The 23827-nt window shown below is 38.8% G+C and overlaps 1 protein-coding gene across 1 annotated transcript in view; it reads right to left on the reverse strand.

The window, feature by feature from the left end:
* DNER (delta/notch like EGF repeat containing) overlaps positions 1-23827 on the reverse strand; it is a 351957-nt gene that overhangs the window by 79726 nt on the left and 248404 nt on the right. Inside the window, exon 7 of the mRNA XM_072618085.1 lies at positions 19309-19422. Coding sequence (XP_072474186.1) covers positions 19309-19422 — 114 coding nt within the window. The remainder of the gene's footprint in view (positions 1-19308; positions 19423-23827) is intronic.

The raw sequence follows: 23827 nt of genomic DNA on the forward strand, positions 1-23827 counted from the left end.
ATTTTGATTTGCTCATGAATTGAATTTGTGAGGCATCGTTGCACAAAGTTGTCAGTCTTATTCTTTCTTCAAGAAAAGTTGATGTTCAATGGCGGGACAAAAGTCAGGATTATTGGTGATGGCCCAGGATGCAGGGGAAGATCTTGTCCTTTTTTACGTCTGACCAAGTTCTAAGCACTCCATAGTACCTACTTCAGCCTCCTACACAGCTATTGGAATGAATTGTTCTCAACTTCCCATTCCACTGGCTAAATCTTCATATGCTTGGGGTGGGCATCCCCCTAACTCACCAACAGGTTTGAGGCCTGTTGCTTACCCTCAGCCTAGTTTGGCCCATCTGCCAAGGTGTGGCCATTGTACATGCTATATAGCTTCTTGGAGACACATGTGAGAGTTGGGTGAAGATGGACACCAAATATGGATGAGCAACCCTGAAAAGGTCTTGGCAGCCCTCACACCAGAGGGGCTAGTCCTCTCTGATCACCCCACACACCCCTGTAGTAAGAGGTAAGAAGACTGGAAAGGTAGGAAATGGGCTAGAATATGAATGATGCCAAACAAAGCATTTTGTATTTGCCCCTGGAGACAATAGAAAGCCACTAAAGTTTACTGAGTTGGGGGTGGGTGGGTGTGTGACATGACCAGACTTGTTTTTTAGGAAAATCATTTTGATGGTTGAATGGAGGATTGGAGAGGGAAGAGACTTGAGGCGGGTAGACTCACCTGCAGCCTATTGCAACAGACCAGGTGTGAGGCAAAGAGGGACTGCACCAGAGTGGTGGCAGTGTCAGAGGAGAGAGGGAGGCATATTCAAGAAGAGTTGCAAAGTTGAAATCGATAGGCCTTAGAAACAGCTTGGTGATGGGGAAATGAGAGATAGTGAGGAGCCCAACATCATCCCTATGTTGTGAGCCTGAGAGATTGGGAGGATAGGTCACCCTCTATCGTAATAGGGAAGTATGTGTGTGTTCGTCCTTCACTGGCGAAGAAGACCATGCCGTCAGAGAAATGATGACATGACTTGCACTTGACTTCGTTTTGAGTGAGGGAGGGCTGTGCAAGTCACCAGCCTTCACTTCTCCTCCAGAGCCATCTAAATCCAGTGACCAGATATTCATCAGGATGACTGAAGATGACCCAGGATAAGGCAATTGGGGTTAAGTGACTTGCCCAAGGTCACACAGCTAGTGAATGTCAAATGTCTGAGGTGAGATTTGAACTCAGGTCCTCCTGACTCCTGCACTGGTGCTCTATCCACTGCACCACCTAGCTGCTATAGGGAAAGTAAGGAGGTGAGAGGTAGGAAAGCCACCTCCATTTAAAAAGGCTATAACTTCTCCATATTTTTTCTTCCTAGATTTTATTTAATATTTAAAGAATCATAGTTACATGAAAGCAACAGCAAAAATCATTTGCATATTGAACTTTTTGAATACTTATTGAATAGGCTCTTTGAGGGAAGGGGGAGAAAAAGGACAACCACTCCAACTACTAGGAATTAACACTGCAATTGGAAAGGTAAGATGTAAATGTTTAAGACAACCGGGGAACAGCATATGTGGTACAATACAATAATACTGTGTGATAGGACAGTTTGTACTCTATGTGTGAAGGCAGCTCAGAACCACCTGGGACCTCTAGTGACCAAGATTTCAGCCCCAGCATATATGCCTCCTAAGGGTTAAGAGTGTCTCACTTTGGTTATTTCTTTCTCTGTACTTATAACAGTTCCTGTCACATAATAGGAATTTAAGAAATGCCTTTAATTTTTGCTTGCCCAGGACTAGAAATGAGTATATCAAAAGTGCAGACCCCATTCCTTTGCTGTGTATGTGGTGAAATATTTTAAAATATGGGCTTATCATTGCCCTTGATTGATCGTTGATAATTAATAAATATTGTAAAGTCAAGGTCTTGAGGTTAATGGGAAATATAAGTCTCCTGAGAAAATAGAAAGGGCTTTTTAAATCGCCTCTTGAGTAGTACTATTTTGTTAATATTTTCAATGGGCAAAATAATTATTCACAAGGAGAACTGTCATTGGTTAAAAACAGTGGTTTATGTTCATCATCATGTACTGACATACTCAGAAGTCAAATTCTGTGTTTGCAGAGTGACTTCATGATGGTACATCCACCATTGTGGGATGCCTTCTCCCAGTAAACAATGAAGAGGCTCACAAGGCCATCTCTCTTTATGGGACGGGGGAGAAATAGTAGAAACTGAGTTTCCCTATAAAGGGTTAAGTCAAAAGTAGACATCATAAATCATCCAGATTACATGGGAAGGTGACACTTGAAGTCTGGGTTCCATATTCTTCTTTAAAAAATGAATCCCTGATGTATTTAAAAGATATAGAGCTTTTTGAGGTTTTTGATGAACTCATGTATCCCCTATTGATTTCATCCTTAGGATATAATGATCTTGACTCTTGTCACAAAGGGTCTAGAGACCTTTCTGGGAAACTTTGTTGTTATTAGTTCATATGACTCATCCCAGGGAACCTGGAGGAATATCTACTTGGCCCCACCGAGATACTGGGGTATAGGAGATAGCAGATGGAACTTGGAGTCAGGAGATTCCCACCTGACTAACTAGTCAAGCCATTTGACCTCATCTGTAAAATAAGTAGGAAGGACTACCAAGGCTTCTTAAACTTTTTCCACTCACAACCCTGTTAGTGCTTTAAATAGTTGGTTGTGACCCCATTTGGGGTCCATAACTCCCTAGATGATCTCTAATGTTCCTGAAGACCCTAAATTCTACATTTGTACCCAGTATAATGAAGCCCAGTCCACACTTGAGAACGCATTATTTAAGTGACAGAAAGAAAGCTGTATCAGAAGAACAAGGAAGACAAGAGAGAAATCCTTCAGGGGTCACCTTTTAGTCCCAAGGATTCCATAATGTAAATTCCCCAGAGACATCTATAGTTACAAACATAAGGACTCCTCTGAAGTGATGGCAGATTCCATGAGAGTGGATGGACTCTCCAATGGCTAAAGGGAGACAGAAGAGAAGAGGGATCTTAGGAAATTCTTACATTTAGAGTGGAACCAAGAAGAACTTTGGGTGAAGAAGAATTAAGGAAGGAGTCAAGGGAGAAGAACCAGGAGAGAACAGTGGAGCACTTCAATGCCTGCAATCCTATCTTGTTTGATCCTTTGATGCAATAGTTCTCCATTTCTGGTTCAAACTTAGGTCTGACGCTTGAAATCACATTCGATAATCAGTCAACAAACCAGCATTTAAATATAACCCTTTCTAGTGTTCCTGCCATAACACCATATTCCCACATTTTCCATCTATTTACGTCCTGCTTGATCTGACCCTTAATATCTGGGTCTGCCCCCATTTTTAACCAGACTGGTCACATCCTGAATCTCTACTACCCAGTCTTCCTGCCAAATGCCCAGTCTATCTACCTGGGTTCCTGTGTTATTACTTGCTCTGACCTTTGCCTCCATCCTAAGGTTTTGCTACAATCCCCGAATTTTAGACATACCTGTTGGTCCTGACATTCAACACAATTCCACCTCTCTGAATTTCTTAGTTTGAATCCAGTTTTAGATTCCCAGGTCTTGTGGAAAAAGTGAAAGCCTTTGAATAAATGTGTTTATCCTGTTTCTGAATTTTTACTACCATTGTGACCTTGGGTATATCACAAAATGAGACTGAGGTTCATTTTCTTCATCTCTAAAATGAGAGGATTGAACTAGATGGCCTCTGAGGCCCCTTTCTAGCTGTAAATGTATGATCCTATGACCATCAACTTCCAAGTATGTTCTAATATCTAGCTCATTTCTTTTTCTACTTCTCAATCCTTTACTCCCAGCCTTGTTCCCTTCTCAGTCCTGGCTCCTTGCCTTCCATCCAACAGAGTTGCTTACATTCTTGGCACTGACACAGATCTACCATAAAATGATGAATATTGGGGTGAGAACTAGATACTTTTAGAGTCTAGCTTTGTCCAAATCACAAGAAAAGTCTGGCTTCTCCTTAGACACACACTTTCCCATTTCTTTCACCACTAGCTGCTCAGCTGGTTAGAATCTCAGCTCCCAGACCCAAAGGGAAACCAAACCTGTTCTGACTGACTCTTGAGAGACAACTCTAGCTCTCCACATAGCCTTGCCATGTTTCAAGATGGTTGCTATACACCCAAATCTCTTGAATTTGTCTGTTTTCTAGGAGAACAGCTTAGGTCAGATTCCACAAACTGCTCTCCCAGAGCTGGCTTTGATTACTCAACTATTCAAGAAACATTAAGTGCCTGCTATTTTCCTGGTACTTTATCAAGTGCTGACGATACAAAAGAAATGAAGAAGACAATCCCAACTTACAAGGAATTTCAATCTTCATTCTTTGTAGTCTCTATTCTTACACTATTCTCACAGCCACCCTTTTAATACTTCCTGTCTCTGAGTCATATCGATTCAAGGTTGTCTCTCCCGCCACTGTTTTGTGTCTTATCATTCAACTTGTGACCTCTTTAGCATCATCAGAATGTACATTCACCTCACGCCTACCTAAAACCTCCATGGTTTGCACCAAGAAAAGATACGCTCCACATTTATCGGAAGGAGAGTTTTTGTTGTTTTTCAGTCATTTCAGTCATGTCCAACTCTCTATAACCCCATTTTGGGGCTTTCTTGAAAAGATGCTAGAGTGGTTTGCCATTTCCTTTTCCAGTTCATTTTATGGATGAGGAAACTGAAGCAAATAGGGTTGTGACTTGTCCAGGGTCATACAGTCAAGTCTGAAGCTGGATTTAAACTCATGGAGATGAGTCTTCCTGATTCCAGGCCCAATGCTCTATCTACTGTACCACCTAACTGCCCTTGTTGAAAGGTAATATTCATCATATCCCATTACTAGATTAATCATTATTAAGGGTTGGTTCTATACAAAAGTGAAAAGCTCAAAAACTACTCTGCTTAGTCATTTTTCAATTATGTCTCCTGGTGACCCTATTTGAGGTTTTCTTAGCAAAGATGTTAGAGTAGCTTGCCATTTTCTTCTGCAGTTGATTTTACAGATCAGGAAACTGAGGCAAACAGGGTTAAGTGACTGGCCTAGTGTCACATAGCTAATAAGTGTCCAAGGCCAGATTTGAACTCACAAAGATGAGTCTTCCTGATTCCAGGCCTGATACTCTACCCACTGTGCCACTCAGCTGTTCAAAATCTACTCTAGAACCCTGAAATAACTTAACAGGATCTGAATATTTGGGGCCAGTCAATTACTATGCCAGGCAAAAAAAAATCAACCAAAGTACCTAACTCCCACATTAATTTTCAAAAGTCTCAGCTGACATTTTCATTGGCCTGCTGTGTGATTTTCAATATTGGCCTATTTTCTGCTACTAATGCCATTTACATTGTGAGGTTCCTATAGTACAGTGAAAATCCTGGGCCATTAGAAGGGTACTTAAGCATGGCCCTAATAAAAGCCCATGGAAATAAAGAATTCATTCCCTGAGTTGTAAAACAATCAAGATCCCTCATGATTGGCTAGAATCTCTGACTTTTCCACTATATGGACCAAGGCTTGGGGCAGCTAAGATCAATACCATAATGAAGAATTATGCAGAAAGAGTGTGGGTTTGAGAATCAGAAAACCTGCATTCAAATAGTCTTGACTGTGTGACCTTGAGCAAGTCACCTATCATCTCTGGGCTTTGCTTTTCTCATCTGAAAAAGGAGAGGGCTGGACTACCTGACCCCTTTCAGTTCTGAATCCATGAACATTTTACTTTAGGCACTTCTTCTTCTTCTTGTTTGTCCTTTATTCACAGAGAGGACAAATGACATCATGAGGGTGATGTCTTAACTAGCAAGTGAATTGGATTTAAGTGAGGCAGGGCTGTGCAAAGTCACCAGCCTCACTTTCTCCTCTGGAAGCATCTGGATCCAGGGGCAAGGCATAGATCAGGATGACTGGAGATGACTCCAGATGCAGTAGGAGACCTTGACCTTTTAAGCTAAAGTCTTTCCCAGGTCTATTTGCCTGAAGCAACACCCATTCAGTGATTAAGGCTAGATAAGAAATGAGGCAAAAAAAGACCTCTATGACCTACTCACAGAGTGCCATTTTAGGTACTTAGCCTGTAATTCAAGGAACTGCTGCCAGAGGTGGTGCTCTGAAAAATGGCGGCTGTCTATCGAGGATGAGTTTGGTTGATTCTTTGATTTGACTGACTAATTTGGTTGGTGGGTCTAGACCTACCCCTTTAATCAATCCCTTCCTACCCCATAAGTAATGTAAAAAAAAAAATGGTACTGAATAAAATTTAAAGAAATGTATACATGCATATTTTAGGTATCCTGTGAACCATCAAAGATTTTCAAGTATATTTGAATTAATGGTCATTAATTACTGTTTACTTTCCTTACTAAATAAAAAAACCTTTATTCTCCTTGAGCTAACTGAGGGCTAAAACCTTTCTAGACTATGTTCAGCTGTGGGTCATACTTTTGACTTCCAATTTTGGCAACAACAAAAATACTTCTACTACCAGCATCAATTCTGTCCTAGCTGGGCCTAATCATCCTAGAGAAAAATGCTTTATCTACATATGCCTTCTGCTTACCCAAAGGAGCAAAGTTAATCTCTGTATTCTTTTGGTCAGGAAAGAACTTCCTCTATCAATATAGCTTCCCTCTGCTACTAACTACTACATTCTCTCTTCCTCATTGTCAAAAAACAAAAAAAAGGAAAACAGTGCTAATTATTGCCACAATTATTTCCATGTGACTCCATCCATCAGGATATTTATCTTAGCAATCAGATTTCCAACCCTCCATTTTCCAGCTGATCTTTTAAGATAAGAGGGACTTTAAATGTTATTTTATGTATATAACTTCTGCCTTTCATTAGAGAGGTGGAGACCTATGGATGTAGAAAGTTGCATGTGCTATTGAAGAATTTTACTGTGCCAGATGGTTTTACTTCATTGTTGTTCTCTTTTTAAGGGAAGACACTTGGTGGTTGGGGTGGAACAGGTAAGTATACATACAGAAATGACAGTTAAAGAAAACCAAAGAGCATTAATAGGACTTTTTTTTTTATGTTAGTTTACATAGATATTTCAAGATTATTGATTAATCTAACCCTACTAAGCCTGCCTTTTATAGAGACTTAGCCTCCCCCTCATCTCCCTGAGCACTTTAAATTTCATTTAAATAACAAAGCACAACAGGATATTTATACAGTTACATGGTTGTTTTCTCAGAGTATAATGAGTATATTTATTCTCCAGCTTTAACTTACTCCTAATTGTATGGGGTTCGATTGCTCCTCATAGGAAAATCAGGGTGTCCGGAGTACCCACCTGAATCTACGTGTAGGCACGCCTCATGTAACACTGTCAATTAGTGGTACCCAAAACTGGTACTGAGTATAACAATATTATAGGGGTCAGTTGGTCCCATGAGAACATTCTTAGAATAACAATAAGCTCTTCTAAAGTCCTTTCCCAGTGCCTCATCTTGTCATGGAAGTGGAGCTGAATTATCAAAGGTTTTACCAGCAGAATAGTACTTTCAGAAGGTCCTATCAAGCTGAAAAGGCTTCAGATAGGACATGGTAATAAGGTGCCCATTGCCTCATTATTTGGGAAGCAATTTTGCTAATGTGAAAGGCACTCATCATCATTAGAAAGCTAGCTGCAATGTGAGGAATCTTTAGCCTCAACAACTTACAAAGAGTAAGGCTAGGACAGGTTTGGCAGCTACATAATGAAACTGTAGACCTTGGAAGTATTTAAATATTAATTCACACATATGGGGGAGAGAGAGAGAGAGAGAAAGAGAGAGAGAGAGAGAGAGAGAGAGAGAGAGAATATGTATGGATATGGGCATAGATATAGATATGGATACAGAAATAGATAGATAGATACATAGATACATAGATAGATATAGATAGACAGATATACTATCTAGTTATATGAATCTAGATTCATGATATCATCAGCATAAGGAACCCTGGTGAGAAAAATCAAAGACCAATACAATGTAAATTGTTCTGCAAGCCAGTGTCTTAGAGAGCTGACAACAGTATTGAAAAGGGAAAGACTTTGGTCAGGGTTACATGGAGAGACTTGAAACCAGCTTGTCCTGATATGCAGTCTGACTCTCCCTCCTCTTCCTCTTCCTCTTTCTTTTCTTTCTCCTCCTCCTTCTCTCTCTTTCTCTCCTCCTCTCTCTTCTCCCCCACTCTCTCCCCCTCCCCTCCTCTCTCACTTCTCTCTTTTCCTCTCCTCTTCTCCTCCTCTCTCTATTTCTCTTTATCTCTGTCTGTCTGTCTCTTTGTCTCTCTCTCTCTGTCTCCTCCCCACTCCCCAGGCCACACAGTATAGAGTATGGAAAGCAAGAAATAATATATATATGTGTGTGTGTGTGTGCGTGTGTGTGTGTGCGTGTGTGCGTGTGTGTATAATTTGCAGGTCACAAAATCTAATACCTTCCAAACACAGGATTAATCTCTCTTGCAGGATGGTTATAAATAATGTACTTTGTAAATCAAGCACCAGAGAAACATGAGCTATTATCATTATTACTTCTTCAAGATTTTTAAAATACTCCTTAGTATATGAAAAAAAATGAAGTTTTATACTCTTTTTACTTCTGTAAACTGATCATTTTCTCTGAAATACCAACTGTATTTATTTTTACTTTATCTGTCTCATTTATAAATTATATTCCCAGCCTGGTGTTAACTGGTTTTCTCTCTTCTAAGTATCCTCTCCTCTTTATCTGTGTCCACGCAGTTCATTATCAGGTTCGCCATCTTCACTGAATTGATCTGTCAATTCTCTAAAAAACAAATCAAGGCAGTAGAAGGAATTCACCATTCACCAGATGACTAAACTGACCCGGGTTTCCCTTGTTCTAAGTGGTGGCTTTGACATCACGCAGACCCAGCCTGGGATTGAGAATAATGATTTGGTCTTTCGCTCTTGTTATCTAAACCTCTCTACATTTCACAACTCTCCCCATATGTCAATCTCTCAATTTCATAACAGTAGGAAAGGGAAAGGGGAAGATCTTTATCTTCTCTCTTGATTCTTTTCTATTATGGAGATATGTCAGCAACAGAATATATTAATTCCTAGTAAGATTTGGACCAAGTCATACAAATATTTACCAGAACCTTCCAACCATGTAATGAAATTTCTATTAAATCCATAAAGCATTAGCATTTTCTCTATTTTATTACATTTCTAGTTCATGCATTTGGCTGCCCAATCAGTCCTATAAAGTTCCAACTTTCTCTTGCTCACCAAATACCAGTATTAAATATTTTCGTTAGTATATAAGCTGGGTGGCCTTTGTCTGGGTGGTCTAAGCCTAAACAGAATTTCACAATATCCATATCTCCTTATATTTTAGTCCAGTGATTAAGAAAGGGAGCGAGATAGAAAACTCAGTTGTACTTCTAGCCAAAGTCCCTTGGCCTTCATCTCAATGACTTATTCATTCTCTTCAATAGTTGATACTCCACAATATTTGGAGCTAGAAGGGGAAACAGGAATCATACAGCCCAAAACCTTCATTTCACAAGCGAGGAAACCAAGACCAAGAGCAGCACAGCCGCTAGCAGCACATGAATTTGAATGCAAGTCCTTTGAATCCCAAAACCACCAATTATGATGGTCAAGCAATTACTTAGCAAATTAATATGCAAATTTCTCCTTTGATATATTCAATCAAGCAATCAATGAACAAAAAATTTATTAAGGGCCTGTATCAGGCATTGTGTTAGATACTGAGGATACAAAGACAAAAGTGGGACAGTCATATGAGCTGCCTTTAGGTAGATTCCAGTCCATTAAGGGGATATAACAAGCTAACCAATCAGCAAGTAAAGGAGATAGATAAATGGATGACAAAAAGTGTGTGTATACGTCCTTTGTTTTTGAAGAGGACCATGACGTCAGAGAAATGATGACATGACTTGCACTTGACTTTGTTTTGAATGAGGGAGGGCTGAGATGATAAAAAGACAAAGGCGGCAAAAGACATATGATGGATAGATGGATACAGATGACTGATAGAGATAGACAGATAGACATACAGACACATAGATGATAGGTAGGGAAGGAAGGAGAAAGGGGAAGAGAAACAGGGAGAAAGGGAGGGAGAGAGGGAGGGAGGGAGAGAGGATAAGTAGGTAGACAGATACAGATGGCAGACTGACAGACAGACAGACAGATAGATGATAGTGGAGAAAGAGGTGGGGAGGAAGAAAGAAGGGGGAGGGCGGGAGGAAGAGAGATGAGGAAAAGATGAGAAAATAAGTAGGTAGACAGAAATAGATGATAGGTTGACAGATATAGATGATAAGTAGATAGATATATAGGCAAACATATACATATCTATATATTATATACATAAATACATATATACACAACCAAATTAAATAGAAATAAATCTCAGGGGTCACTAACAACTAAGGGAAACAACTAGGGAAAGTCTCTTGAAGGAGATGGCACTGGAAGAGATCCAGATGTTACAAGAGACAGAGATGAGAAGACAGAATATTCTAGGTACAGAGAACAGCCTGGGCAAAGTCATGGAGGTAGGAAAAACAAGTTGGTCAGTCTAAGTGGAATGCACAGTCTCTAGAGCAAAACTCTAAAAGTTTTTAAATACCTTTAAATGCTTTCTTATAGACTAGAAACAAAAGGAAGCCCATGACATTTGTGGAGCAGAGATACAAGGTGATGACTCTTGTGTTTCAGGAATATCTCTTTGACTCCTATGGAGAAGCTAGTTTGGAGAAGAGAGTGAGGGCTGTCTTCAGGGAGACCAGTTAGGAGCCTCCCCTAGTTTTCCAGTCTAAACTAGTTTCGTTGTGTGTGAGTAGATGGATGTGAATGACACTGTGGAAGTAGAGTCTAGGACACTCTGAAACTGATTAGATATGAGGGGTGAAAAAGAGTGAAGAGTCAGTGATGACCGTCAGGGTTCAAACCAGAGTTTATAATTAGAAGAATGATGTTACCCTCAACAGAAATAGAGAAGTCAGGAGAAGTGCTGGGATAAGGGGTAGAACGTAACGAATTCATTGCACAATGGGTATCACTATGGCCCTAAAATTACCTATCTATATTATGGCATTTATTTCCCATCTTTCCCCATTAATCTCTTACATTTACATATGTATATGCATACATAATCTTCCACTTACATTTATATGTGTGTATATACATATATGTATGAATATAGTTTTAAAAGTGCTTTATACATCCAGTACAGTGCCTTCATTAAGCATACAGCTGGTGCTTAATAAGTGTTTATTGATTGATTTTGTTAAGCTGCACAAAAGCCTTGTGAGACAGATACAATGGGTATTATTATATAAATGGGTATTATTATATAAATTGAGGCTAACAAGATTTAAATGACTTTGCTCAGAACCACATAGCAAATAAGTTTCAGAGGCAGGATATGAACACAGCTCTTCCTGATTCCAAATGCAGCAATCTCACAAAGTTTGGATGCAGATATAAAGCAGAGCCAGGGTTTTTTTCCTAAAATAGCCATCTATTTAGTGATGGCCTATCTATCCACTATATAAATTATCTTTGAATCTATACACGTTGTTCCTTTCATCAACATCCCAAAGGAAAGAGATTTTTATAAGATTCATTTTAGATTGTGTTCATCCCTAAAGACAGTAACATTAAATAATAAACTTTATTTCTTTTTTTTTGAGATATTCCAAGAAAGCTAATAGGATCATAAAATCATGCTTTAAAACTGGAACAAATCTATTCTAGCCTTCTCATTGTGCAGATAAGGAAATTCAGTGCAGGGAGATAAAATGGTTTGCACATGACTACATAGCTAGGATTTGAACAGAATTTGAGACAGGATTTGAGCATGAGTCTTCCTGCCTCCAAGTCCAACATAATATCCATTGTGCCATGTTGTTCTTGGCAGTACAACAAAAACACAACAAATATTCTTATTCATTCGTTCCTCCTTTTTTGAGACTAGGTCTCCCTATCTCATCCAAGGTCGAAGTGCAGAAGCTACTCATGGGCCAGATCTCACTGCTAATTGACACAGAATGTTTGATCTGCTCCATTTTCAAGCTGAGCCACCTCATCCCTCAATAGGCAACCTAGTGCCTCTCTCCCCACTCTCAAGGACTCACCATATTGGTGTTGGACTCAATGCCCTTAGCACAGTGCCTGACACATAGTAGGTACTTAATAAAAATTTGTTGGATGACTGACTGTGGACACCCAATTAGCTTAGTCCCCTGTTGCTAAGAACTCACAAGCTCAATCCATGCACTAGTCTTAGATTCCCAAGAGGAAGGCAATAAAGGCCTATGCCACCATGCCTGTCAATTCCTACCAATTTTTCAATGAGTTTTCCTTTACCTCTTAATTTATGTGACAGTGTTATTTCTCAAGGAACATGGAAATGAAGTCTGCAAGTGAAATTTTGGAATTACAGGGCCAAATATTTTAATGAAATTCAAATATATTCTAATCAAAACAGCTTTCTTCTAAAATTGATATTCTGCTCCTGATAACAGGATCACAGCTGCAAGGTTACCTGAAGAGCAGGAGATTGGTTTATAGCACTGGAGAAGCAACATACAGACCCACTCCTTCCCAAATGGTGAAACCTGTGAGAAACTAACAAGGACATGGTGAATTTCCTTACTTTTCTTTTGTAAATTCTGATCAACATGTGGTCGTAACAATAGTAGGAAGAGAAAGATATATATGTGTTTGTGTATTTATATACACACTTGTGGGTGAATGTGTGTTAATATCTAGGTAGATATAAACAAATGTAACCCAGTTCTTACCCAAATGGCTTCCTGTGTATGGCTGACATCCTCAAGTCTCTCTTCTCCCTGATATGTCCTCTGTCTTTCCCTAAAAGCTACTGGATCAACTCCTTATGTCCTTTACAAGGGCACACAAGCATCAAGCTCATCCCTCTGTCTACCAGTCAGGAGTCACAGCATATGTTCCTCCATATGCCACATACAGCACTCCCAATAGATAAACAGATAGATAGATATCTAGAGATACACAAACATTTATCTAGAGGTATATGAATATTTATCCACAGAGATATATATGCAAAACTATATATGTATGCAATGCATATATGTATATACACACATATGCACACATATACACACATGTACTTCTATAGTGTGTTATATTTGTGCATAACATATTATATATGTATATACACACATATATATATACATATATGTATGTGTGTGTATAAATATATACACATGTGCATGTAAAGATATCTTTGCAGTCAGGAAGACTGATTCAAGGCCCAAGTATGACAAATCTGGGCATGGGTAGCTAAAAAAGTTATTTCATCACTCTACACCCTTAAACTGCATTGGTACATTGGTATAAGGAGCCTTCTCATGAATATCCTATACCCATGGTCTAGTCTGTCATCACTGTCATTATTGTAATAGTAGTAGTAGTAGTAGTAGTAGTAGCAGCATCAGCAGCAGCAGCAGCAGCAGCAGCAGCAGAAGAAGAAGAAGAAGAAGAAGAAGAAGAAGAAGAAGAAGAAGAAGAAGAAGAAGAAAGGAGGAGGAAGAAGAGGAAGAGGAGAAGAAGAAGGGGAAAAAGAAGAAGGAGGAGGAGGAGAAAGAAGATCCATGTAAATATGTAAAAAAGTCTTTCACTGACAAGAAAATTATGAAATATATGACTGGACATTTCCTAAACATGACACAGAAGAAGGGAAACACATTTATGCATTCACCACATTAGATGATAAATATATTCAGACAACAAATGTAGTCATGAGCACTCCACGACTCTTCAACTGAGTCATCACTATCGTTTAGTGTGTGTTTTCTCAGAATTCATACCATTTCCACCCAACAAATTGTTCATTTAAGGATACTGTGGGCCCCCAGTATGTGTGAAGTTGAAGGTGTCAAAAACTATTTAGAATGCTAATGCATTAATATTTATTAAGAGGTGAGGAGTCGTTTTCATTACTCATGTTTGACAGAGGGATTCAAAAAGCTGGTATTAAAACTTTGAGAACAGATTTTTCCTAATACTTAGAACCTCTTCACAGGTGACAGCTTCTTATATTATTAATGAATATGTATTTGTTGGGGTTTTTTTCTTCTGCTTTATCCCACTGAACGATGTATTCACCAGTTTAACAAGGAGTTATTTGGGTCAAGGCAGCTGACTGTTATTGCGCATAGAGCTCTGGATCTGGAATTAGGAAAGTCCAAAAATAAAATCTGGCCTCTGACACTTATTAGCTACGTGACCTTGGATATGTCACTGTAAATGCTATCTGCTTCCGTCTCCTCACCTGTAAAATGGGGATAATGATAGTGCCTTCCTCCAAGGGCTGTTGAAGGATAACATGAGATCTCTCTGAAGTGCTTTGCAAATCTTAAAGCGCTACGTAAATGCTAGCTAGCCATTTTTAGAAGGTCCTAAGTTATTCATAGAATCATGAATATAGAGCTAGCAGAGACCTTAGGTCATCTAGTCCAACCCAGCAATTTTATAGGTGAGAAAACTGACACACAGAACAAAGAAGTGAGTTCCTAGTGTCATATTGGTAGTATATGACAGTGAAGGAATTAGAACCCAGGGCCTGTGTTCCCAAATTGAGCATTTTTTCACTTCACAATGATTATACACGTGATTACGGGGGTTTTCACATTATAAGAATGTGGGGTTACTCCATATCAAAATGCCATTGCTTCCACAGAAAAGTTAGAATTCTGATTGAGTCTGGAATTTACAACCATCTCCATCCACCTGGGTGTCACACTTTAATGGTGACAGATTCTAAGTAAAACAAAGGAGAACTTGGAGCAGTAGTTGATACATTGCAAATGCTTCAGGAATATTCATTCATTCAATTCATCCAAGTAGGTCAATACAAAATCTAGAGTATCTGGATCCTTGCTATTAAATCCAGCATTGGGAGATACAGCCTGGTGACTATCCTTATAGGGGCTATAGCCACAGTCACCAAAAATTGAGAAAAGAAAATTCTTACTACCCAAGTCCTTAGCACTGTCAAATGGTTCAGCATTGGAGACTAATGTGATTTTATCAGTGAAAAGGACATCAAAAAAGAAGCATCACCATCTATTTTGCCACTGCATCCCATGGACCAGAGGACCTTTCCATTATCATTTGCAACTGAAACCTCCCATGGCCTCCCCCATTAAAATGAGACCTTCATGAGAGTGGGAGCACCTTATTCATCTATCTGTATCCCCAGTTCTTAGTACAGTATTATGCACACAGTAAGTGCTTAGTAAATGCTTTATTCATTTGTAAAGGGAAAAGTCTCTTTAAATGAGCTTCCCAAAAACATTTTACATGAGACATTTTCTCAAGGTAGATTGTGAATCTCTAACTAATCTCTGATTATCATGCACTTTTATGGGACACATTTGTATCAGGAATGTAATTAGATGTGAAAACAAACATCACCTTTGGAATGAATAGAGACGCTCTGCTACAGATAATTTTTTTTCGTTTTATTCCATCTAAATTTAGGCAATGTGATACTTCAAAGAAAAATAAGACTGGATGAAAATTGTAGGAGATGAGGTCAAGTTCACTTGTTTCTAGTATCTGCATTTTATGCACTCTTTCAAATTCTAATAGATAATCAGAGTATACATGCATAATTATGTGTTCTAAATTAAAATGCACCAAATTTTAAAAAAATAAGGACTTCAAAGATCTTCCAGAAAATCATAATGCTCATATCAACTCAAAAAACAGGAAACACATTTCATTTTTTTTCTGATTCAATTCCTCCCATGCTTTTATAACCATGAACTGAAAGTTTTCTTACAATTACTTTGCATTCCATAACCCTGGTCCTGGAAAATGCATTCTGAAGATATACTTTTCATTGACATTCAAGATTTTGTTTCCTTTGTTGGGGAGGGGAGGGGAGGAATGGGGGAAAAAGGGAGCCAAATATCTAAGTACAGTAACTGCTTTGAAGAAAATAGAAAAGTCAGTGTAAATTTATATTTAAAGCTGTTTATTGATATTTTATTAGACCAGCAGGGAAAAAATGCACTTCTTAAAGATATATAGATATATACACACATATATATGTATGTATATGTACATAGCCATATAATTACATACTAACTACACTATCATTAAAAAAAATTTAATTTTTTTAACTAAGCAAAACCAACGGGTCCTAAATCAACCACCGTCTCCAATCCTACACCTAAGTCACTCTTTTAAGTAAATTTTTTAACAATGCATTTTGGTCATCAATCTTCTTCCTTCAAGTTTATTGACAATCTGAGTTCTAGAGAGAATTCTCAAAAGAGAACTTGATCATGTATTTTATGGAATCAATTCATCTCTGGCCCCTTCTGCTCCTAGATCCCTGCTTCTCTGAGCCTCAAATTACACATTTGTAAAATCTGTCCTTACCTTGCAAGACTATTATAAGGAAAGCACTCTGTAAATCTTAAAGCACCATTTATTTGAATATGAGTTGTTATTATTACATAATTATTGGTCTGGAAAAAATCTTCAAAAACCATTCTTTCTTTTCTTCTCTCTTCCTTTCTTCAGTCAGTGTCACCCCTAAGCTATGCTGGATAGACAACATATATTTTGTCTTTAAAGATCAATAGAGAAAAAAGATTATAAGAATTATATTATGATATAAGAAGAAAACACAGTCTCACTCAAACATTTAATCCAACACCAAATAGCCCAACTATCTGAAAAATTTTTCTCATAGTAAATAACTCCTTTGATATAGATATTAAAAATATGTTTACTTATCCTTAGTCTTCAATATAGGTAACCTTTTGAGCACCAAAAATGAAAAAAAAATTTATTCAATGGTCCTTTAGCATCTTCTTTCTGAGACTGGATAATCCTAAATTTCTGTAGTTTGCTTTCAGAGCTTTCATTTTCTAATACCTAAGTCTTTTCAAGAACTCTCAAGCCCTCCATGTCTCCACAGTCGATGACAATGGGACATGACACTTCAAGAAAGTCAGAATCATAGAGTCTGTGTGGAAAATGACTTACTTTATTATTCTGGGGAAATTATTATACTGGTGAAATCCAACACTATGTAATTAAAAGTTATCTGCACTCAGAATGTTGCCTGACCCCAGTAAGTTTCTAAGAATTGCTGGAGATGATTATAAAGTATTTTGGGATCCCCCAGTGTTGGATCTATCTTGTTTGGGGTCCACACAAGCTTGTGTATTAGGTTCCCTTGTGCTTTAGCTTTGACCAAATTTTATTGGATGTTTATAGTTATTCATATCTCTCTCAATCTACCTTGTTTTCAAGTTGCCCCCTCAACAAACTGCTTAACTATGTGAGTGTGGTTCACATGGGGACACCCTTTATAAGGCAAACCTTCCAGAGCCTGGACAAGAAGCTACATGCTCTCCACTACCAAATGACCCAATAAATTTCTTTCTAAAACTATTTCATATTTGGGGGTTTGTCCTCATGAACAACAAATCAAATCTGTAAGGGATCTTAGGGGGATATCTAGTCCATGCCCCATCCCATTCACTCCCCAATTTTCGAAATGAGGAAGATCCATAAAAAGGAAATAACTTGTCCATGGTCACATCCTGGATTCCCCTGGTTTCCTTCAAGTCTCAGTTAAAAATCCTTCCTTCTATAGAAAGCCTATGGAAGGGAATGAAATGGAAAGCTTCCCCCTTGATGCTAGCGTCTTTTCTTTGTTAATTATCTACAATTTAATTCTGTATGGAGTGGGTCTGTACATAGTCATCTGTATGGTATTTTATACATTAAACTATGAGTTCTTTAAGAAGGACTTTTTTTTTGCCTTTCTTTGTATCCTTCATGTTCAGCAAAGCACCTGGCATATAACAGGTATTTAATAAATGTTTATAGACCAAAAGAACTAGATAGTAAGAAGCACAGCCAGTCTAGTGATTCCTAATAACAATGCTCTTTCCAGAGATCCTTGGTGCAGTGAACTCTAAGTACAGAAGTTTCCTTTACAAATGTTGCTGAGCTCCACAACTTCCTTGGCCTCTTACAATCTCTGGCTTCTTTTACACCCCACCTCAAACACCCCCTTCTACAGGAGGTCTTTCCCAGGCCTCCCCACTTCCTGGATCCCCATTTCCCACCAGAGCTAGTGGCTTTTTTTCCCATATAATCTATGTATCTCATACACCTATTTCTATTAAGGCATTTCTCTTTTAGAATATAAGATCCTAAGGGTCAAAGACTGCTGTGTTCTAGTTTTAGTTCTGTTTTTCACTTTGTCCTTTGTACTCTCCAGCGTGCAGCACATAGTAGGAGCTTAATAAGTGCTTGTTGATTAAGAGTTGCTGGGGCACTGAAAGGTTCAGTAAATTTCACCACATTTTTATAGTTAAGTATATGTCAGAAGTACCACTTGAAGCCTTTTGGATCCCAAGACTGTCTATAACACTGCCTCACTTTCTAATTTGCTACATAACAGGAGAGAGCTCTTTCACCAAGCCAATAGCACATAGGCTATTTTGTTTTAGGGTTTTTAATTTAATTTACATGCTATATTATGTTACATTATATTATATATTATTTTAATTTTATTTCTATTGTGCAGATTGCACAATTGAGGGCAGACATCAGGAAATAAGCACATAAAAATGTAAATCCATCCAAAACTGGAATGGGAAGAATACATTTCTTTAGAATTCAGAAATGCTCAGTTAATAACACTGGTTTGACAGAACTGATTTTCCAGGTATAACTTCTTGCTAAAGACAATCAAAGCAGGGGGAAAAGGTATTCAATGAGAAAAGCAGTTCTGGAACTAGAGAGGGCCAGCAGTCAATCGGGTAAATCTAATTTGATGAGACTTCATAATCAATTTACTATCTGGAAAGATTTGAATCAACAAAGTTGACATTTAAATCTTTTGAAGTGGATAAACCAAAAAAATAGTTGAGTGAATTTTTATCCACTGAACTCCCTCTATTAATATTTTTTTGTTTAAATTGGTTCCATTTTTTGGTGCCAAATAGCTTTCAAAGCATTTTTTAAATAATAGAGTCTCACTAGAATATTTTTAATACCAAAAAGACTGACATAACTCAAATTCTTCTACCATATGGACAGGAATCTATATCTCCTTCTATTGGAAGTATAAAATAACAGTAACAAAAACCACAATCTTTTCTAAAGCACTTTAAAAATGGAAACACAACAGCCTTACTTCTAAATTTTGTTTACAACGTTAACAGAAAAGGTATTGTTTGAGTAATGATGCTATTTACCTTCTGGACATTGGCAGCTGAATCCACCGAGATTCGAAATGCATGTCGCTCCATTTTTGCATGGTTCTGAGACACAATAATCCACCATGGACTGGCAAAGCTCACCCGTGTAACCTGAAACATGGTGTTAATTTTTCACATTAGAAAAACAAGCTAATTTTCACAAAAGTACATGACGTTATTATTGACACACTCCCAATAACTTCCATTCTTTTAATAAAATGCCTTTACCATCCCAAAACATTTTTTTCAGTCTCTTTATACATTTTGAGTGATCTGAATGGTTTTTTCATCTGTAAAGTATGTTTGGAGGGGGGCAGGAAGGTCAACTACATGATTTCTGGAATTCCTTCCATGTGTAATAATCTAAGCAGCATGATACAATGGGAAGAACTTGGGTCCTGGAATCAGAATCCCTAAATCCAGAGAGGATTTAAAGATAATAATAAGGATTTCTCATCCTCATTATTATCTGGGTGGCCATGGCCAAGTCATTTAATTAATTTCTCTATCCCTCAGTTTCCTCATCTGTAAAATGAGGGGATTTGAAGCAAAGGCATCACAAGTTACATTCACAAGAAACGTCATCACAAACAAAATCTACTGATTTGCTTGTTGTTTGAAATTGTCTGTTGTATATGTGCAACCTTATAGCACATGTTATACAAACTCTGTGTCCTGACTCGACTCTTTCAGGGACAGATAGGCCTGCAACACTGCCCTTCAAGGTTCTAGAGGATGGTTGGGGTGTCTCTGCTGTCCGTCAGCTTGAGTCCCCACTGGTGATGTTCCACCATTTGTTTGGGGCCTATGACGAGGGCCCCATTTCTCTTTACTTAACATGAATTAGATTTTACAAAAGGATATTTACTTCAAAGATATAGCAGGAATATAAAAATAGTCCTTTCCTCTTTCTCCTTAGGGGCACACTCTCCTCCTTGGTCCCTGATGAAGGCAGGTTCAATTTAGCTCAGTTTTCACATAGCATCATTCTCACCAAGTTCACATCCAGAGGCTACACTGCAGCAGGATGATTCCATATCTTAGCTATACGGAATGGAGGGCCAAGAGTTCTCTCCTTAAGAGCATTCCTTACTCTTTGAAGCATTCCTGCCATGTCAACTGCAAACCTGGACTCTAGAATGAAAGGATGTTGGACTCTGGACTCACAAGTTCATAAACTCCACTCTTTACACTAGTTGCCAAATTCTCTCAAGTGCGCTAAACCAAAGAGGAGGAGCCTGAATCTGAAAGGCCTTTTTGAATCACTTCACAATCAATTAAGGAGCCTGTTCTTCATCACATGGTTAGCTGACTGGAACCAGTTACAGAATGTCTACACCTGTTCCAGGCTTACCGAGACATTTTTCTTTCACATCACCACAATTCCCCTAGAAGCAGCTCCCTAGTGTCCTCCACATGGAGTGACACTGTCTTAGATGATCTACACACATGCTGGACAAATCATACTAGTTACTATCCAAAGACCCAGAGAACCAAAAATACCTGGGAGGAGACCTTCTAGATAGTTCAACCCCAGTGTTTTAGAGATGAAAAAAAAATGGAGGCACATATCATGTTAAGCCCTAAGCATCAATCAAGAGCTTCATGCCAGACCACAAACTCAACTCAAATAATTCTCTATGAAACAGGCTTACCATTGTCATATTGATTGATAGTAATATTTTAATTTTGCAGGAAGGCATGATATGTAGGGATTGAAATCTCTCTCAGCACCTGCATAAGCACAAAGGGCTTCCAATGAAATTCAAATTTATTGTGAATTTGGCAACACAGTTCTCCTGGGGGACTTTCAATAAGACTAGCCTTTCTGAATTATTTGTGTTGAATGACTATCATTAGTCCCTGGTCCCAGGCCTTGCAAAGAATGGATGATTTCAGATGAAAGCTGTGGGGAGCTATTCACCAGAGTTGCAAATCCCTGCCAAATAAGTTACAAGCTACAGATTGCAAATGGAATGCCAGTTGTCTAGAATCTCCTTCTTCCTCACATATTTGAATGCTATGCAACAAAGTCTACATAATTAAAGAGATCTGAAAAAAGCACCCAAAAAACCCCTCAGTTTCCATGTAAAACTCCAAACCCCAGAAGGAAAGATCTAATTGTTTTCCAGCTTAAGTCTACCACTGCTATTGGCTCTTGGGTCAGAGTTTCATTTGCAAATGAACATAGTACATTTGGAACAGAAGCTGGTGAAACAGTGAAGACTCTCCTGTACATGACACCCAAGATCCAACTTTCTCAGCCCCTGGGTATACTGAGGAAACTTGAGGGAAAAGAAACAGGACTCTGAAGAGTCTTTTCTTGCATCAGGCAATGCTGTTCACCTGTTTGTTCTATATTCATCAGGAAAGAAACAATTTATTTTCCTAAGCTTACAAACCAAGAAGCTGCCAGGCAATCGACTGGAACAAACCATCAATTGTCACTAGACTGCAACAACTTGAAATTGCAAATAAATCTCTCAGTCTCTCACCAAAATGCTCATTTCATCCTTGGAACATTTATTCCCCAAGCACCTGGCCTAGCACCTGGCACATAGTTGGTGCTTAATAAATGCTTGATGATTGACTGATTGATGGATTAGCTCTCTACAAAGGGAAACAGTGGCATTATAGAACATAAGCTCCTGCTTGTTTTTTTAAATGACATCTTAACTTGCTAGATACAGTGGGAGCATCAAGCCATATAGGGTGAATTATGATGGGATTGAGATGATGATGGTGATGTTAATACATCCTGAAGAGAATGATGTAAGTAGTCAAACAGGAACCCAAGAAGGTCGTGGCTTTAGGACTAAAAAGGACCTTAGAGATCATTTTGTCCAATGCCCTCATTTTACAGATAAGAGAACTAAGACACAGAGATCACACAATCAGGACAATGGATTTAGAGTGGAAAGTGACCTTAAAAACCAGTCAGTCCAATCCCTCCCTTTTGCAGATGTGGAAACTGAGATCCAAAGAGACTCAAAGAACTACAGGGTCATAGATTCAGAGTTGGGAGAAGTTTAAGAGGTCATCTAATCCAAGTCCCTCATTTTACAAATGAGGAAACTGAGGACCAAGAAGGCTGAATATTGGCTAAGGTCACACAGCTAGTAAGCAGCCACACAAGCATTTAAATCCATGTTCTGTGACAACAAATCCTGCATCCTTTCTGCCGCACCAAACTGCCTTCCTACATTCCTAAGTTGGGTGAGGATTGAGACTAGATTGAGTCCATGGTACCAAATCTCACTTGTCCAGAAACAGGGAGAATTGGGTGAAGGAGGAAAGCTCATGAGGCTAAAGTTCAACTATGCAGAATTAGGTATTTGGAGAAATTAGTTTGAGACTACACGTGACAGAAGGCAATCCAGAAGCTTTAGGTGGTAGAGTGGATAGGGTACTGAGTTTGGTGTCAAGAAGTTCAAATCCTGTCTCAGACACTTACTAGCCATGAAGCCTTGGACATATCATTTAAATTCTTGGCCTCAGTTTCCTGTTCCACCAAAATAAGGACAATAACAGTATCTACTTCATAGTGTTGTGTGAAAATCAAATGAGATCATATATGTGAAGTGCTATATAAATACTATCTATTACTGACAGTATCATTATCAAGATTAGACGCACAGAATTAGAAGACCTGAGATAAGGGAAAGCAGATGAGAGACAAGTTGCATGTTTTCAGGCTACAAGAGTTCAATTAAATTAAACAAGCTATACAAATGCAAGCTGGATGCAATCAGATGCATGGAAATTGGAAGCCTGGCCCCACTTGTCCACATTCTCACTAACTGGAGGATGTCCTCTTTGCTACTGACGCTCTCCTTAGTGCCAATGGAAACTACACAGCAATAGGCCCAGTCCCTGTCAGTCAGCACATGGAACTCCTGACTCTGTTAACCCTAAGGAATTGGCAAGGCATTGGATGCAATACTTGGGAACTTCCTTGACCCAAAGGACAACAAGGCAGTATGACCTACGAAGCCACCAGGCTGCAATTCAGAAGACCTGAGTTCTTAACTCTGGAACAGACGCTGAAACTTTGTTGTTGTCCTTCAGTTGTTTCAGTCCTGTCCAACTCTTTGTGACCCAATTTGGGGTTATCTTGGCAGAGGTACTGAAGTGGTTTGCCATTTCCTTCTTCAGCTCACTTTATACATGAGGAAACTGAGGCAAACAGGGTGAAGTGACTTACCCAAGGTCACACAGCTAATAATGTGTCTGAGGCCAGATTTGAACTCAAGGAGATGAGCCTTCCTAACCACAGGCCCAGCAAATAAAGAGAATAGGTCCAGCCTCAGCAACCTCTCTGGTGGCTAGAAGGATTAGGAAAGTGCTTTATAAATGCTAAGGTGCTCTAAGAATGGAAAATGTCATCATTAACCAGTGGTTAATGCCCAGGCAGCCAAGAGGTGTTCACCTGCTCTTCTCTCCACTCTGGAATCATGTCAAGTCATTTTCAATAATCTGGCAGACATTTCTAGTTAGCATATCCAATCATGTCATC

The sequence above is a fragment of the Notamacropus eugenii genome, chromosome 6 (genome assembly GCF_028372415.1).
Source record: "Notamacropus eugenii isolate mMacEug1 chromosome 6, mMacEug1.pri_v2, whole genome shotgun sequence".
Lineage (NCBI taxonomy): Eukaryota > Metazoa > Chordata > Mammalia > Diprotodontia > Macropodidae > Notamacropus > Notamacropus eugenii.